The sequence below is a fragment of the Hyperolius riggenbachi genome, chromosome 11 (genome assembly GCF_040937935.1).
Source record: "Hyperolius riggenbachi isolate aHypRig1 chromosome 11, aHypRig1.pri, whole genome shotgun sequence".
Lineage (NCBI taxonomy): Eukaryota > Metazoa > Chordata > Amphibia > Anura > Hyperoliidae > Hyperolius > Hyperolius riggenbachi.
The window spans coordinates 208,969,675-208,986,660 of record NC_090656.1 but is presented as its reverse complement, the minus strand read 5'-3'; the positions used below and the strand labels follow the sequence as shown (position 1 = coordinate 208,986,660).

Genomic DNA, 16,986 nt, shown 5'->3' with positions numbered 1-16,986 from the left:
CTCCACCATAAGAAAGAGACTGGGCAAAAATGGCCTGCATGGCAGATATCCAAGGCGCAAACCACTTTTAAGCAAAAAGAACATTAAGGCTCGTCTCAATTTTGCTAAAAAAACATCTCAATGATTGCCAAGACTTGTGGGAAAATACCTTGTGGACCACCAAGACAAAAGTTGAACTTTTTGGAAGGTGCGTGTCCTGTTAAATCTGTCGTAGAAGTAACACAGCATTTCAGCAAAAGAACATCATACCAACAGTAAAATATGGTGGTGGTAGTGTGATGGTCTGGGTTGTTTTGCTGCTTCTGGACCTGGAAGGCTTGCTGTGATAGATGGAACCATGAATTCTACTGTCTACCAAAAACTCCTGAAGGAGAATGTCCGGCCATCTGTTCCTCAACTCAAGCTGAAGCGATCTTGGGTGCTGCAGCAGGACAATGACCCAAAAGACACCAGCAAATCCACCTCTGAATGGCTGAAGAAAAACAAAATGAAGACTTTGGAGTGGCCTAGTCAAAGCCCTGACCTGAATCCTATTGAGATGTTGTGGCATGACCTTAAAAAGGCAGTTCATGCTAGAAAACCCTCAAATAAAGCTGAATTACAACAATTCTGCAAAGATGAGTGGGCCAAAATTCCTCCAGAGCGCTGTAAAAGACTTGTTGCAAGTTATCGCAAACGATTGATTGCAGTTATTGCTGCTACGGGTGGCCCAACCAGTTATTAGGTTCAGGGGGCAATTTCTTTTTCACACAGGGCCATGTAGGTTTTGAGTTTTTTTTCTCACTAAATAATAAAAACCATCATTTAAAACTGAATTTTGTGTTCAATTGTGTTATCTTTAACTAATGGTTAACGGTTTTTGATGAGCAGAAACATTTAAGTGTGACAAACATGCAAAAGAATAAGAAATCATAAAGGGGGCAAATAGTTTTTCACACCATTGTATATATGGTAAAATACACAAGGGTGCTTCGTCTCTGGTTCCCTTTAAGGTGCCCACTTATGATGCAATCTTCATTGTACAATCTTACCTTGTAATCTTCTGTGCAATATGATGTACTCCCTAAAGTGAACATTCAAAGTATATACACTCAGTTTACCCCTCTACTGCATACATTTGGTAAGATTGTACAATCAAGATTGTATAATTAGTGGGCACCTTAACTCTTAAAAGTGTACCTGGGACAAAAATAAAATAAAAACATTTATACTTACCTGGGGTTTCCTACAGCCCCTTTAGGCCATTGGCTCCCCGTATGCTCTGATCCTCTGCTGGCCGGCCTGGTCTCTTCCCCCAGTCACCCCAGTTGACATGTAGTGCACATGAGCAGCCCAGGTGTGCGCACACCCTCATTGCGCTCCTGTTGCCGGGGGCGTTCTGTGCCTGCGAAGTAGTACTGCACAATATAAGGATAACTGTACAGATATCAGACTGACGTCTAAAATTACTACAACCCTTCTGGACGATCAATACTTTAATATCCATAGAGACCTGTTAAACAGACTTATTTTCTCTATTTTGCTCAGTGTTTTTCTGAGATGTTATTTTACCAGTGCAGATGCCAGCAGCGGCCAGCAGATCTCGCCATTATTTGTTTCTAGGTCCCGGACCTGCGACTCTGTCTGGAATGACCTGCAGGGCGTTGGGAGAGAATTCCTGGAGACTGTTTATTAGGAAATAGAATGTTTAACCCAAAGCTGCAGAGCAGAAATATGAACAACCTGTGTAAATATAGGCTGGATAGCTCCTTGTATGCACAGACATCACTGCTCATCTGACATGAACCACAGCGCCCTCCGGTGACTGCTATACATACGCACTGTACACTAGGAATATGTTATTGTTCCAAGAAGTCTCCGAGAACTTTATGATGTGATACTTTCATTTAGGACAAGCTGAAGCTGCAGTGTTGTCAAGCGATTATGGGCTTAATTTACAACCCCCCTGTGAAATTGCAGGTAACACTGGACAGTGTCAGTATTATGCGTATTGCGCATATACAGCAAAGACCCTAGTGTCCGGTGAGGATTGCCTGATGCCAGAAACATGTGCTTTCCGGTTGCTTGAGCAACCCCCCGAAATGCACAAGCTAGCCTTCCCTCCCCCCTGGCACTTTCCGACATTCTCCGTGCATGGCTCCCGGCGTGTCTCCTGACCAGCGTCAAGTCACGTGACACGTTGGGAGCCGTGCACGGACACTGGAAGCCACAAGGAGCCCACTGGGAGCTACAGGAGGTTGCTGGAAGCTTGGTGAGTATGTTATGGTCTGCAACCCCCCACAAAAAAAAAAAAAAAAAACACAGCCCCTGTTCCCCCTCAGGTATGCCAGTTAGTTGAGACCTCCAATTGCCTGAGTTCCGGATAACAGGGACTTTGTTGTACATACACAAAATGCCTTATGATATTTTTTTTAAATACTGTATAATAAACTGAAATAGAGTGAGGTCAGAGAGCTGTGTGGCCTAATCACATTTTTGCAGGTTGTACAAACGTATGTAATTGAATAGTTATTTTATTGCCAGACGCTGAGCTCTGATTCTCTCTTCCATACATACTGTATGTAACCTTGGCTTTGTCTGTGAGCTGGTAGCATGTCTGGCATGGGTAGTGCCCAGCATGCAGTCTGGCACAGTCAGGCATCAGTGGAAGTGACTGTAATGAATTATGTAGCGACAGTCTGTTGTGACTGTGTCTGTTCTGTGTGCAGGTCGCAGGCAGACAGTGAAGGGAATGTGTCGGTGGAGACCAGTTCGGGGGGATTACACATGGAGCCCACGCTGTATAATAAGACGGCAGCCCCGTGCCTGGAGGACCTGTCCGGTGAGTGTTGCACCCCCTTATCCTTCTCTCCTCCTCACTTACACACACAATCAGTGCATGAAGCCATCACAGCACTTGCTGCATGCACAAGCCAATCAGATTCTGACGCCTTGTTCACACTATGATTATTATTATCTAGTATTTATATATTGCTGACATCTTCCATAGCGTTGTACAGAGTATATTGTCTTGTCACTTATCTGGCCCTCAGAGGGGCTCACAATCGAATCCCTTCCATAGTCATATGTCTATATTCTGTAGTGTATGTATAGTACAGTAGTCTAGGGCCAAGTTAGGGGGAAGCCAATTAACTTATATGTATGTTTTGGGGATGTGTGAGGAAATAAAAGTGCCTGAAGGAAACCCACACAGACACACGGAGAACATACAAACTCAGTTCAGTAGGTTATCAAACGGATCATCAGGGGGCTCTGTATGGCTGATATTGTGGTGAAACCCCTCTCACAGTGTGAGGTCAGCACCTAGGTACTGACATCACACAGTGGGAGCCTTGTTGCATTGTGGGAAATAACAGCTGTTTCCAACTGCCAAAAAAGCAGCATCTCCTTCCACAGACATCACCTGCCAGCAGTAAAAATGTCCCCATGTGATAAATGTCAGAATATAAATCAGGGAGAGGAAAGATTTTACAATGGGCAAACAGTGACTAAATCATTATACATAAGTATTGTAAAAATTGAGCACTTTTTTCTTTACGTTATTTTCACTGCAGTTCCTCTTTACCTACTTGCCGACCGCTACACGCCGATTGGCGTGAACGCGGCGGCAGTCCCAGGGCCACTACACGCGTGAACGGCTTTCATCGGGGCTAGCAGGAGTTTGCGTGCGCCGATGAGCGCGCATCTCTGCTTGGAATGGAGGAGCTCATCTCTGCCTTCAGTCTTCCAGCGGCTATCACTGCTGTCTAATAACCCTGTACAGTGCTGCAATCTAAGGCAGCGCTGTACTGGGGACAGCCGTGTGACACGTCTCTCCCTTCTGTAGTGCAGGAAGTGATCGTCTGTCATAGGCTGAAGCCTATAACCGCCAATCAGGCTGATTGGCTGGCGGGGGAGGGAGGGGGAGACAGCCACAAAAATAAATAAAAAATAGTAACATTTAATAGAAAAATAATAAAAATAAATATGTACTAAAAAATAAATAAACATTGGGGGAGCGATCAGACCCCACCAACAGAGAGCTCTGTTGGTGGGGAGAAAAGGGGGGGGGGCTTTTCTACAGAAGGGAGAGCCGTGTCACACGGCTGTCCCCAGTACAGCTGCACTCTCACACTAACCTTACAGCTGTACTCTCACTCAACCTTACAGTCGTACTCTTACGCTAACCTTAGATGGTAAAGTAAGCTTAGCACTACCCCTGACATCAGCCATACTCTCACACTAACCTTAGCTATTATACTGACAATAGCCATAGTCTCACACTAACCTTACGGTTGTACTCACACAATAACCTTACAGTCGTACTCTCACACTAACCTTAGATAGTATAGTAAGATTATTGCTACCTCTGACATCAGCTATACTTTAACACTAATCTTAGCTACTATAGTAAGCTTAGTGCTAACCCTGACATCAACTATATCCTCACACTCACCTTAGCTGTTATACTGACCAGGGCTGTGGAGTCGATCCAAAAATCCACCGACTCCGACTCCTCAGTTTAGGATTCCACCGACCTCAACTCCGACTCCTCTAATTTGCATATTACAATTTTGTTGATTAACAGTATGTAACGTGAAATTCGTCTCTTAACTGCCAACGCTTAGGAATTTTACAAGACAACTGAAGTGAGAAGGATATGTAGACTGCCATATTTATTCCCTAGTCCTTGGTAAGAGTACTTGTAAAAGGTACAAACCGGAACAAAGAACATCTATCAGGCCCTAGGCAATGTAACTGTGGGTACATGTAAGAGTGATGTGCAGGTACTCTGCAGGAGAATAAGGAGATTCTTCCTCTATTACACATTCTTAATGCACAATCTGAACAAGGTTTATGGGTGACAGACAACACCTCTCTGTTTAATGTGCACAACATTCTCAGTGGATTCCCTGCATCTCTGTGGGGAGTGCATATGTAGAGTATAGTACTACTGTGTAACAAAGTAAACCTGAGACAGATTAAATTAAAGTTTTATACATACCTGGGGCTTCCTTCAGCCCCATTCAGGCTAATCAGTCCCTCGCTGTCCTCCTCCGCCACCTGGATCTTCTGCTATGAGTCCAGGTACTTGAGCCAGTCTGGTGTAGTGCGCATGCACACACTCCGCCGCTGGGAGCATACTACACCTGCGCAGCACTATTGCGCAGGTGCAGTATGCTCCAGGCTGTGGAAGTGGCACGTAGCCAGACTGTGCTGACTGGCTCAATTACCAGGACTCATAGCAGAAGATCCAGTTGGTGGAGGTGGACAGCGAGGGACTGATTAGCCTGAAGAGGGCTGGAAGAAGCCCCAGGTATGTATAACACTTTTCTTTTCATCCTTCTCAGGTACCCTTTAATTTGTAGTCACCAAACCAAATTTTAACAACATATCAAATTATTTGATTTTATGAGCAAAGAGAGTGTGTACATTTGCATAAATCAGAATCAACACAGAATTATTTCCATCTCATTGATCATCTCTATTAGTGACACAGCTACACATCAGGCTTTATACTTACAGCATAGATGTTATTTTGTATATATAAGAGATTCCTGTGTACACATCATATATACAGTCACAATCAGATATGTATATCTGACTTTAAAAATACGGGGACTGCTTTATTGAAGCAGCACAATTAACTCGTTTTGATTAGTTTATTTCATTTTTGTGGACTGAGCACAGCTATTACTGTGTATATATACTGTATATATACATTATTTATTTTTAATGACTATTATCTGAGAAATAGAACATTTTATCATATTTTCTATTTTAATTACAGTTACAAATTCATTAGGAGTCGGAGTCGGTGCATTTTTTCCCAACTCCGACTCCAGGCACCCAAAATTGCTCCGACTCCACGACTCCGACTCCACAGCCCTGATACTGACAACAGCCGTACTCTCACACTAACCTTACAGCCATACTCTCACACTAGCCTTACAGTAGTACTCTCACACTAACCTTACAACAGGACTCTCACACTAACCTTACAGCCATACTCTTACACTAACTTTTACAGCCGCACTCTCACACTAACCTTACAGTCGTACTCTCACACTAACCTTACAGCCATACTCTCACACTAACCTTACAGCCACACTCTCACACTAACCTTACAGCCGTACTCTCACACTAACCTTACAGCCGCACTCTAACACTAACCTTACAGCCGCACTCTCACACTAACCTTACAGCCGCACTCTAACACTAACCTTACAGCTGCACTCTCACACTAACCTTACAGCCGTACTCTCACACTAACCTTACAGCCGTACTCTCACACTAACCTTACAGCCGTACACTCACACTAACCTTACAGCCATACTCTCACACTAACATTACAGCCATACTCTTACACTAACCTTACAGCCATACTCTCACACTAACCTTACAGCCACACTCTCACACTAACCTTACAGCCGCACTCTCACACTAACCTTACAACCGCACTCTCACACTAACCTTACAGCCGCACTCTAACACTAACCTTACAGCTGCACTCTCACACTAACCTTACAGCCGTACTCTCACACTAACCTTACAGCCATACTCTCACACTAACCTTACAGCCGTACTCTCACACTAACCTTACAGCCGTACTCTCACACTAACATTACAGCCGTACTCTTACACTAACCTTAGCTGTTATATTGACAACAGCTTATTATTGATTGGTCTTTGCAGGGGAAGATCCTGAAACCCGGAGATTAAGAACTGTGAAGAACATTGCCGACCTTCGGCAGAATTTGGAAGAGACCATGTCCAGCCTCAGGGGAACCCAGATCACTCACAGGTACCGTATGAGCTCAAGTCTGTTACCATTTACATGCAGTGGAAACAAGGTTTTATAAAATCTCCAGGTGAAGGATAAAAAAATGGGTATTGATCACAGATGACAATTGGGGTTGTCTTTTTATTGATCTTTACAGTTCAATCTGATGCCAGCTTGGATTTTCTAGACATGCAGATGGTTCAAAATAGGCTAACATGCAGCCAGAACAATAGCATACTAGTCAATGGCTCACCCTAATCTCCTATTTCACTTGGTCTAAGCAGTTCATCTGTAAACAAATCAGTTACCATTTTTAGGTCAGTTGCTCAATCAGCTCAGTTTAATCGCTCTGCTGTTGGATTGTATAATCTGTCTCTACAAATTTGTTTTGTTGACAAAAGTTTAGACTTCATAGAAATTCAATTCCATAGTTCTGTGGTTGTGTATACCTTTTCTGCCAGAAGGTGGAGATAGTGAGCTGGATCAATGTATTGTCCAAGTACAGTACAAGCCTTCCTAAAACAGAAGGTATTTGCAAGTGTTCATCTTCACATGACCAATACTTTACTCCCATAATGCATCACATCAGGACAGTGGGGAAATAAGCAAATCATTTCTTTATGCCCTTGTAAGCCATTCATACATCGATAACTGCCAATTGCATTTATAGAGCCATATAATCCAAGCCTATAAACCAATGGTTCCAGATATAAAGTATGCCTGGCTTTATACTCACTGCCATAAATAGACACTTTACAGGGGTTGCTTCAGGCTCATGTGAAACTGGTTACTTGCAAATGCCTTCTGCTTTAGGAAGGCAACATCCTACTTGGCATAGTCTTTTCAGTAGGGGGTCTTATGAGTTCCTTTAGGTGCACTACTAAAATTCGAATGGTTCTAGTTTTCCATAACTTCATAGTAATCCAACATGTCTCTATTATTCTCTCCTCCGCAGCACGCTGGAGACCACGTTTGACAGCAATGTGACTACTGAAATCAGTGGCCGCAGCCTCCTCGGCCTCACCTCCCGCTCCACACCCCTGACTTGGAGATTGGGTCAGTCCAGCCCTCGTCTGCAGGCAGGCGATGCACCGTCTATGGGCAATGGATACCCTCCCCGGGCCAGTGCCAGCCGCTTCATCAGCTGTGAACCCGGGCGCTACATCTATTCTGCACCGCTGAGGAGACAGCTGGCCACCCGAGGCAACCTGGGCCAAGGCGACCTCTCTGACAAAGGGGACGACTTAGACATGGAGGGTGTCAGCGTGGACGCCACGGGGTACATGAGTGACGGCGACGTGCTGAGCAAGAATATACGAACTGATGAGATCACCAGCGGGTAAGAAATATTACACTTCCTTGGGATAAATAGATACATTGCAATCTAAAGAGGACCTGTAACGACATATAGTAGCAAGCAGTAATTTATTCAGGATACCTACTTTTACTTTAACTATCCTGGTTCCCGCGTTAGAAACACTTCCTATAGCTAAACATTGCTGTATATGAATATGTAGCCTCACCCTCCCACTGAGGCTTTGCGTAGGATGTTTATTATGTGGAAATTCTCCTCCCGGAGCATGCTGGGAGTCCAGAGATCTTTTCTACTGGCTTTAGAACTGTCAGTAAACGAACATTCCGCAAGATCGACTGACAGATATAAAGACGTTGCCATCTGTAGTAAATTTCAGAAAGTAAAATCATTGAGAGGAATTGTTTTACAATGGGCAATAACTGACTAAATAACTTACAGATGAATATTGTAAAAAATAAGCAATTGTATTATGTTATTTTGATTACTGTTCCTCTTAAGGAAAAAAAAAACTTTCCTCCATCAAGTTCATTGTCAAATAGAGGGTAAGAAGCCAAGAGGGCAGGACTTTCCCAACTGGATTAGGGTTTCACCTTCCCACACCTAGTAAACACGGATACCCTTAAAAGTTAGGGAAGCATGCAAGCCCTTTTTTCAAATGCCAGTAAAAATATTTGCCATAGCTGATAAGAATAAGAAATTCCACATTTTAACCACCCTCAATGTGAATTACCCTTTTCTAAACTGGTAAAATCTCCTTTCCTCCGTACATAGATCATGTCGTCTTGTCCTTACAGACCCTGAGATAAAAAGCTAATCTGCCAAGCTTTTATATTCCCCTTGGATGTAACGTATTTATTAGGTCACCTCTTAGTGGTCTTTTTTTTTACCAAACTAAAATAACCAATCTAATTAAGCTCAGTTTATTTATTTTTTCCGTCTTTGTACCCGTTCTGCAACTGCAATGTCCTTACTATAGAGCAGTGCCCAAAACCGTATCCCTTACTCCAGATGTGGTCTCGTAAGTGATTTATACAGAGGAATTGATAGTATCCCGTGTTGTTATTTCCTGTTTTATGTATCCCAGGATTTCCTTAGCTTTAGCTTTAGCTGCTGCTTGGTATTGAATATGGTTGCCTAACAACAGCACTCTAGCCTTACACCATGCCACAGTCCCATAGCTGAATGTCTGTTAGGACACTATGTAGACATTATGCTACCACACCACTGGCTGTGCATTTGTGAGAGGGGCTGTGCATGCATGAGAGATGTTACTGAGAAGCAAACGTACTATTTTTAGTTTTATCCACTAGATGGCACCATAAGTACATCATTATTTGATCATGAGTAAAGCTAAGGGTGGATTCTAACGTTCATCCCTGTGAGATAACTGGAGCATTTTAAGGGGGGGAATAAACACTCCACATTTTACTTCTCAAAATCATTACTTCCCATTCCCATATATTACTTGATTTACAGCATGAATATCGAATCTGGCAACCAATGCTGCAACTTGGCCAATTTTAAAATGATCAAACCGGCATGCTGGAAAGATCTTGCTTGAAATGGCTCAGTCGGGTGCGTGGCAATAGCAGTGTTGATTTTCCAAAGGACCGTCGGTCGGTCTCCCCTCATGTAAAATGTGTACCCCCCGGGTCCGTGGTTAGTGTTGCAGGCTCGTCTAGCTGGTGCTCCTCCTCCTGTGTTCCACGTCTTTCTCCATTGCTGCCGGGGCACCTGTACTAAGTGACCCTGCCACATGTATGTGACGTCAGCATGAAAGAAGACACGGGACCCGCGCTGGCAGATTATCTGCAACGCTTCCTGGGAAGGGGGCACACATGATTGGGCGAGACCGCCCGGCAGCCGGCGCTAGGTAGATTTCCAATCGATTTTTTTTTGCTGAGATCTGTTTGAAATTGGTATGCAGTGTGTGTGGGCAGATGATGAATCCTTCCCTGATCAGAATCGATCAGAGAGGGTTCTATCTGATGGTAGATCTGGTGGCCACAGGGTAAAGCTACATACTCACCTACCCACGTCTTGAAGAGCTCTGTCGCCGCAGGGATTGGATACAAATCCCTGCCAAGCAGCAGGGCAGCCACAATGCAGTACATACGCGTCAGCAGCCTCTGGTTGCTATGCGATGGGGGCGGAGGGAAGACAAGTGCAAGCAATGGAGCGGTTTCCGTCAGGCGGGGGAGCGAGGAGAATAGTAGCGTTGTGCAACAGGACAGATCATTAGACACCTTTCATACTGGGACGTTTTCATTGAGGTGCGTTACCCTTTTTTACCGCAGAAAAAAAACACATAAATCCAGGCACATCGCCTCTAGTTAGGACATGAAATAAGCTATTAAGGAAAAGGAAGGGGCTGAAGGAGGTGTGGCTAGAAAACAGCAAAAATCTATTAATCCTTTGCACTCTTGCATGCAAATGTTCAAACAAATGCATTCACAGATTCACTCATCCAGGCACCACTGTTATCCCTACAGCTAAGTTAAAAGCCGGGGTTTTAGTTCACAGACGAATGCATTCTTATGCTTAGTCACCTATACTGCACAGAAGTACCCAGGTACATATAGGTGTCCTAACTCTGGCCCTGTAACATGCATAGTGCAGACATGCAAACATTCATTGCATCAAACCTATCTAGGGATTAGGAGCACACATCCTGACGTCCTCTCCTGGGACAGATAGCGCATCTTACCAATCGCACAAGGGAGCTAACGTAATGTATTAATGCGCACCTTGCACATACACCAGCATAAGCTGTGTGCATGCTGACAAAAAAAACATACAGGGGAAGGAGGGAGTGCACTGAATTAAAACCCTAGCCACAGGGGGTCAGTAACAAGAAAAAAAACACATATATCCAGGTACATCGCCTCTTGTTAGGACACTAAATAAATTATTAAGGAAAAGGGAGGTGCTGAGGGGGTGTGGCCAGAAAACAGCAAACATCTATTAACCCTTCGCACTCTTGCATGCAAATGTTCAAACAAATGCATTCACAGATTTACTCCTGTCCCAGGAGATTACGTCAGGATGTGTGCTCCTAATCCCTAGATAGGTTTGATGCAATGAATGTTTGCATGTCTGCACTATGCATGTTACAGGGCCAGAGTTAGGACACCTATGTTTACCTGGGTACTTCTGCGCAGAATAGGTGACTAAGCAAAAGAATGCATTCTTCTGTGAACTAAAACCCCGGCTTTTAACTTAGCTGTAGGGATAACAGGGGTGCCTGGATGAGTGAATCTGTGAATGCGTTTGTTTGAACTTTTTTACCGTGGGGTAACGCTAAAGCAATGAAAACCTTGCAAACCTACCACGGTGCAATGCGATGTAAGTACTGAATTTACCGCAACGTCAATAGTGCATAATCGGTGGCGACCAGAAGTCATGTAAGTCTATGGCGCCGCAGATATTTTAAACAGTTTACCGCTCGTATTCATGTCGCGCATGTGCGGAATCGCATTTTGACAATACACTCCCGTTTACTTCCTATTTTTGCCACAGGAAGTGAGCCCTAGAGAGCCTCACTTCTTGCTGTGGTAATCGCCAAAGGCTGTTTTTGACGGTGCAATGCGATTGCACCTCAACAAAACCGCCGTTTCTGGTGTGAAACCGGCCTGAGCGATCACCTGCTGATATCAGAATGTTCCATTCTTTGACGGTCGTTTTGCACGATATCGCCGTTTAATGGGTATGGTATGGTTGCCTGTAGTTGAGCAAAGTTTTTCAGGCCTATCTACACTATACCAGAGTCTTCAGTCTTTACTCATCACCTTTTATTCCTCTCAGCCCTATTCAGAAGGTAATTGGGTCAATTACAGCACACTCAAAGGAGAAATCACACTCACTGGAGATAATACACTCAGAGGTAAATATAGAGGGGATTTGCCCTGACTTGTTCCATTCAGAGAGTATTAATATGGGAAACTGGGTCTGGCAACACAGGACTGGATATACAGAGATGCTCTCACATCCACGGACAACATCTCTCGGCATGCATTGCTGCGAGTGCGAGAGACACTACCAGGCTCTACAAAATGTGGCAGATGCGGCCGGTCCGTGGAGAATATGGCGCATGCAATACAGGCTGGGGACCAGAGGAGCAGCACCCTATAGGTAAGAAGTGAGGCTCACCCCAACCCCAGCCCCCCACCAACGGCACACTCCATTACAAACCTCTCATTTTATGGTGTTCAATGCACCGCTACCAGCATGTAGGGACACTCAAACGCATTGGCCACAGCTGATAGGCACAGGTGTTCTACAGACCTGATGATGTGGGCAAAGTCCTGAGAAACACATTATCCATTATAGTGGTCTATAACAATGTATAATTCCAGCTTTTTTGGCCATCTTCCTCAGGAGCTGAAGACCAACACTTCCTCTCCTTTTTAAATTGTTTTTAAAGTAAATGTGAAGCCACTTAAAACCAAAAAGCCAGATACTTATGGAGAGAGAAGGCTCTGGATCCTATAGAACCTTCTCTGTCCTCTCACGGTTCACTTGTTCCATCGCCGTCTTCACCATTGTGGCTATTGGACCAACTGGTCGAATACACGTCCATGAGCGCTTGGGAGGCTTCGGAAGCACTGGTGTCGCCAAATGCTTCTGAAGATGGGCAGCTCTATACTGAGCATGCGAGAGTGTATGCGCATGCGCAGTACGGAGCCAACCATCTTTGAAGACGGAACCGCCTGTCTTTGGAAGTATTTGGCGACATGGTGCTTCCGAAGCCTACCAAGGGCTAACGGACGTGTAGTCGACCGGTTGGTCCAGTACACACAATGGAGGTAACGGTGCTGGAACAAATGGACCATGATAGGACAGGGAGAAGCCAAAAATGGCTCACCCTGCTCCTGCGCAGACTCCGGGCCCGCGCTGATAACTATTTCCCCTCCAAGTTGTAGTAATTCAGGCACCAGCTGTTTCCGGTGGCCAAATTACTCTTTGAGCGTGTACAGCAGCCCACGACCCCGTATACAGCAGCCCATGACCCCTCTGCCAGTGATCTGACTGATGGTAAAGAGTACTGTTCTCTCCTCTTACCCCACCCACCTCACTCGTGCTTCTCCATCTCCACATAGTAACGGAACCCGTCACTAGCCTGCAGGCTAACAACGCTTCTGTCGTTCTGTATTGGCCTATATCAGTACATTCAATGTGATGCATAGTGCTCTAATCATCCTGCAGAAGACGTTACACACATTATTCTCATTACCGCAGCTCAGTGAATATTCCCCTGTGTGCGATGCTCTGTACACCTTCCAGCAGGGAAAACAGCCATGTGTCTCAGCAGATTAGGCTGTTAGTGAGACTCATATGTTAGAAGAGCCCTTTGGTTATGTTTGGCTTCCTGCGAACAAATCTTCCTCCGCCCAGCCATTCCTCCCCGGATGGGAATATCTGGTGGATTCTGGGGGACTCTCCTATAGGTCTGTGCAGTAATTGCCCCCAGTATATAGCGGAAGAGGGGCTGTTATCACTGGTATTAGGGACATTATCCCATCCTGGGAACACAGGGGGAAGCTATTCATTAGGAATGCAGGACATTGCTCCAGACAGCAGGGGGGTCATTAATAGGCAATCAGCCTTGTGACCCGTTGTGCATACTGTTTGCATTTTCCAGCCCTGGTAGCAGCAGTTTTCTTATATTTCAGCCCTGATGCATGAAGTCTTCGTTTGCTCTGATAGCCAATCGGTATAGCGATATCTATATGTCTCCTCAGGGGGCATTCTTAAGGTTTTCTCCTGTTTTCAAAAGTATTTTCTGAACAAAGTAAGATACCAGCCAGCCTCCCTATTCACTTGCACACTATTTTGGCAGCTTGACTGAGCAACTACCATTCAAGAAATGCTTTTGAAAACAAAGAATACCCAGAGAATACTCCATGAGGAGATGGACTAGTCCAAAACCTGTTGGTTCGGTCAGATTTTAACTGCTTCCTTTTTAGACAGAGTGGTCCTTTAAAGGGGAACTGAAGTAAGAGGTATAAGGAGGCTGCCATATTTATTTGCTTTTAATCAATACCAGTTGTCTGGCAGCCCTGCTGGTCTTTCTCTCTGCAGTAGTATCTGAATAACACCAGAAACAAGCATGCAGCTAATCTTGTCAGATCTGACTTTAAAGTCTGAAACACCTGATCTGCTGCATGCTTGTTCAGGGGCTATAGCTAATAGTATTAGAAGCAGAGGATCAGCAGGGCTGCCAGGCAACTGGTATTGCTTAAAAGGAAATAAACATGGCAGCCTCCATATACCTCTCTCTTCAGTTCCCCTTTAAACAGAAGGTATTTGCAATTATTCAGGTTGGAGTTAGCCTATGTCGTCTCCCACAATGCATCACTTATGAATATGCAAATCATGTTTTATCACTGTCTATAAACAAAGTAATTTCCCATTATCAGCTGTAATTAGTACGGGCATTTTATAAAGATAGGAGCTTCTCTGTACTTGCCTGGACAGACAAAGCTGTACATTGATCCTCTCATTAGAAGCAGACTGGGGTTCCCTGGCCAGCAGTGGTTCTCAGCTTGGTCTAGTGACTTCAGTGGCTGTTGTGTTGGCTGCCTCAGGCTGGTGTAATTCAGGGAATAGGCTTGTCTCATCACCCCTGGGGCAGAGCACGCTAATTTGAGACGTCCCCAGCCTAGCAACGCAGTGGGAGATGGAGGGGGGATTAGTGCTGAGGCAGGGTATAGTCACAGCAATGCCACAAGCAAAACTTCTCTGTATCACCTCCCAGTCTGGTGTGCAGCTGATCAGCCATACAGCTCTGTCCATAGACACTCCACCGGGTCACCTCCGGAACAAGGGCTGGCGGGTGACACCTGGGACTTCAGAGGACTGTCAGTGGTCGCTTATTCCAGGGACCTCAGGTATGTCCTGTCCTTTCTGTAGTCAGCTTTCCAGATCATTCATATATATATATATATATATATATATATATATATATATATATATATCCTTAGGTATAGATTCTTATATTCTTCTGGGCACTCCGGTTTCCTTCTACATCCCAAAAACATACAGATAACCTAATTGGCTCCCCCCCCCCCCCCCCAAGTTGTCCCTAGACTACAATACATACACTACACCATACATACATAGACATAGGACTATGGTAGCATTGTGAGCCCCTCTGAGGGACAGTTATGTGACAAGACAGTATACTCTGTACAGCACTGCAGAAGATGTTGGCGCTATAAATACTAAATAATTTGGTAAATCAGGCTTATTATATGAGGCTTAAATATGACAGCCTCCATATCCCTCTTGCTTCAGTTGTCCTTTAAAGCAGCGTTCCTCAACCCTGTCCTCAAGGCCCACCAACAGTGCATGTTTTGCAGGAAACCACATATGACCACAGGCGAGGTAATTAACTCTCTCTTTGGTTTTCCACAAAACATGCACTGTTGGTGGGCCTTGAGGACAGGGTTGGGGAACACTGCTTTAAAGCATATCTGAAGTGACATAGAAAAAAAAAGATACTCACCTATGTAGAGGGAAGACTCTGGATCCCATAAGGCCCCCCAGGTCATCTCTACTTGCCCTTGTTCCACCGCTGTCCCCGTTGAAGTTAATTGACTGGCTGGTTGGATATCCCTTCAGGACAGGGTTTCGGAAGTACTTCCAAAGACGAGCAGGTCCGTACTGTGCACGTGTGAGTCTGGGCTCATGCATACGCAGTACAGATGTGCTCGTCTTCAGAAGCACTAGGGGACTCTAGTATTTTAAAAGCCTCCAGAGGAGTCTCGAAGGTGCAGAATTTCAGTGAGGGACAGTGGGGGAACGAGGTGATGGGGAGAGGACTCTATGGGGTCCAGAGCCTCCCCTCTCCGTAGGTGAGCACCTAACTTTTTTTCAGATTTGCTTTAAACCACACAACGTTCATACTGGTATTTCACCTCCCTGGGAAACCTCTGACTTTTAGAAGCCATTAAATTTTATTGGAAGTATCCCGGCCTCGTCTTACCAACTACAGTCCATTCTCATGTGCTGATCTCTGTTCCCTGCCCTGTACAGACCTCACCATCCGCTCCCCTGAAACCAGATCCACCTGTGCACATTGCACAGGCTGTAATCTCGGCTTATAATAGGCACTGTCAGGCTGGCTCTCATTTCTCGGAGGGCCTGACCGACCCTCCCTCGTATTATAAAACCTACAAGGGACTTTGATATGTAGAATGGAAGAGAGATCGAGTTCGCCGGGCCGCAGCTCCTCCAGAATGAAACATCTGTTCTTTGCGGATTAACCATTTTATTAGCCTTTGTGTGAGCTTCGCTTGTCCCCCACACATGGATTAAAAGGACGTAAAAATAAATCTATATTCCTTTACAGAATATAAATCGTGTGAATGTGATCAGCTTCATGTAAAGAATATTATTGCTGTGTAAAATAGAGCCGCAGACGCTGGTTTGAAACAAGCTTTGCGGTGGGACGTATCGCAAGTTGGGTCTGGTTTACCGAGAGACTACCAGAATTTCCATAATACAGGTAGTCCCCGACTTACTAATGCCCGACTTACGAACGACCCGCTGATACAAACGGCATGGATTCTGTGTTTCCATGGGAACAAGTAAAAAAAAATGAAAATTCAAATTGGACTTGTAGTTTATGAGAAAATCGATTTCAAAAAATTCAAAGAAAAAATGGCTCTTAAACTTGTATAAGCAGGTACAGAGGGTAGAGGTGACACAGAGGGGAGCACAGGAGTCACAGGGGGGCACAGAGGAGGTACAGGGGACAGAGATGGCACAATGTTCCAACTTAAAGTGGACCCAAATTAAAAATACAAGATTTCAGAAATAAAATCTATTTTCTAAATTATAATAATAAAAAGCAGCCTTTTTTTTAGCTGCATGATGACAAATATAAAATATTTTACATTTATTG

At 44.6% G+C, this 16,986-nt stretch overlaps 1 protein-coding gene across 10 annotated transcripts in view; it reads left to right on the top strand.

Moving 5' to 3' along the window:
• Positions 1-16,986, top strand: part of NAV2 (neuron navigator 2) — a 629,613-nt gene that overhangs the window by 493,043 nt on the left and 119,584 nt on the right. For all 10 annotated transcript variants that reach the window (XM_068260211.1, XM_068260213.1, XM_068260209.1 and 7 more), the window contains 3 exons: positions 2,709-2,821; positions 6,676-6,784; positions 7,719-8,102. In XM_068260211.1, the coding sequence (XP_068116312.1) occupies positions 2,709-2,821; positions 6,676-6,784; positions 7,719-8,102 (606 nt within the window). The remainder of the gene's footprint in view (positions 1-2,708; positions 2,822-6,675; positions 6,785-7,718; positions 8,103-16,986) is intronic.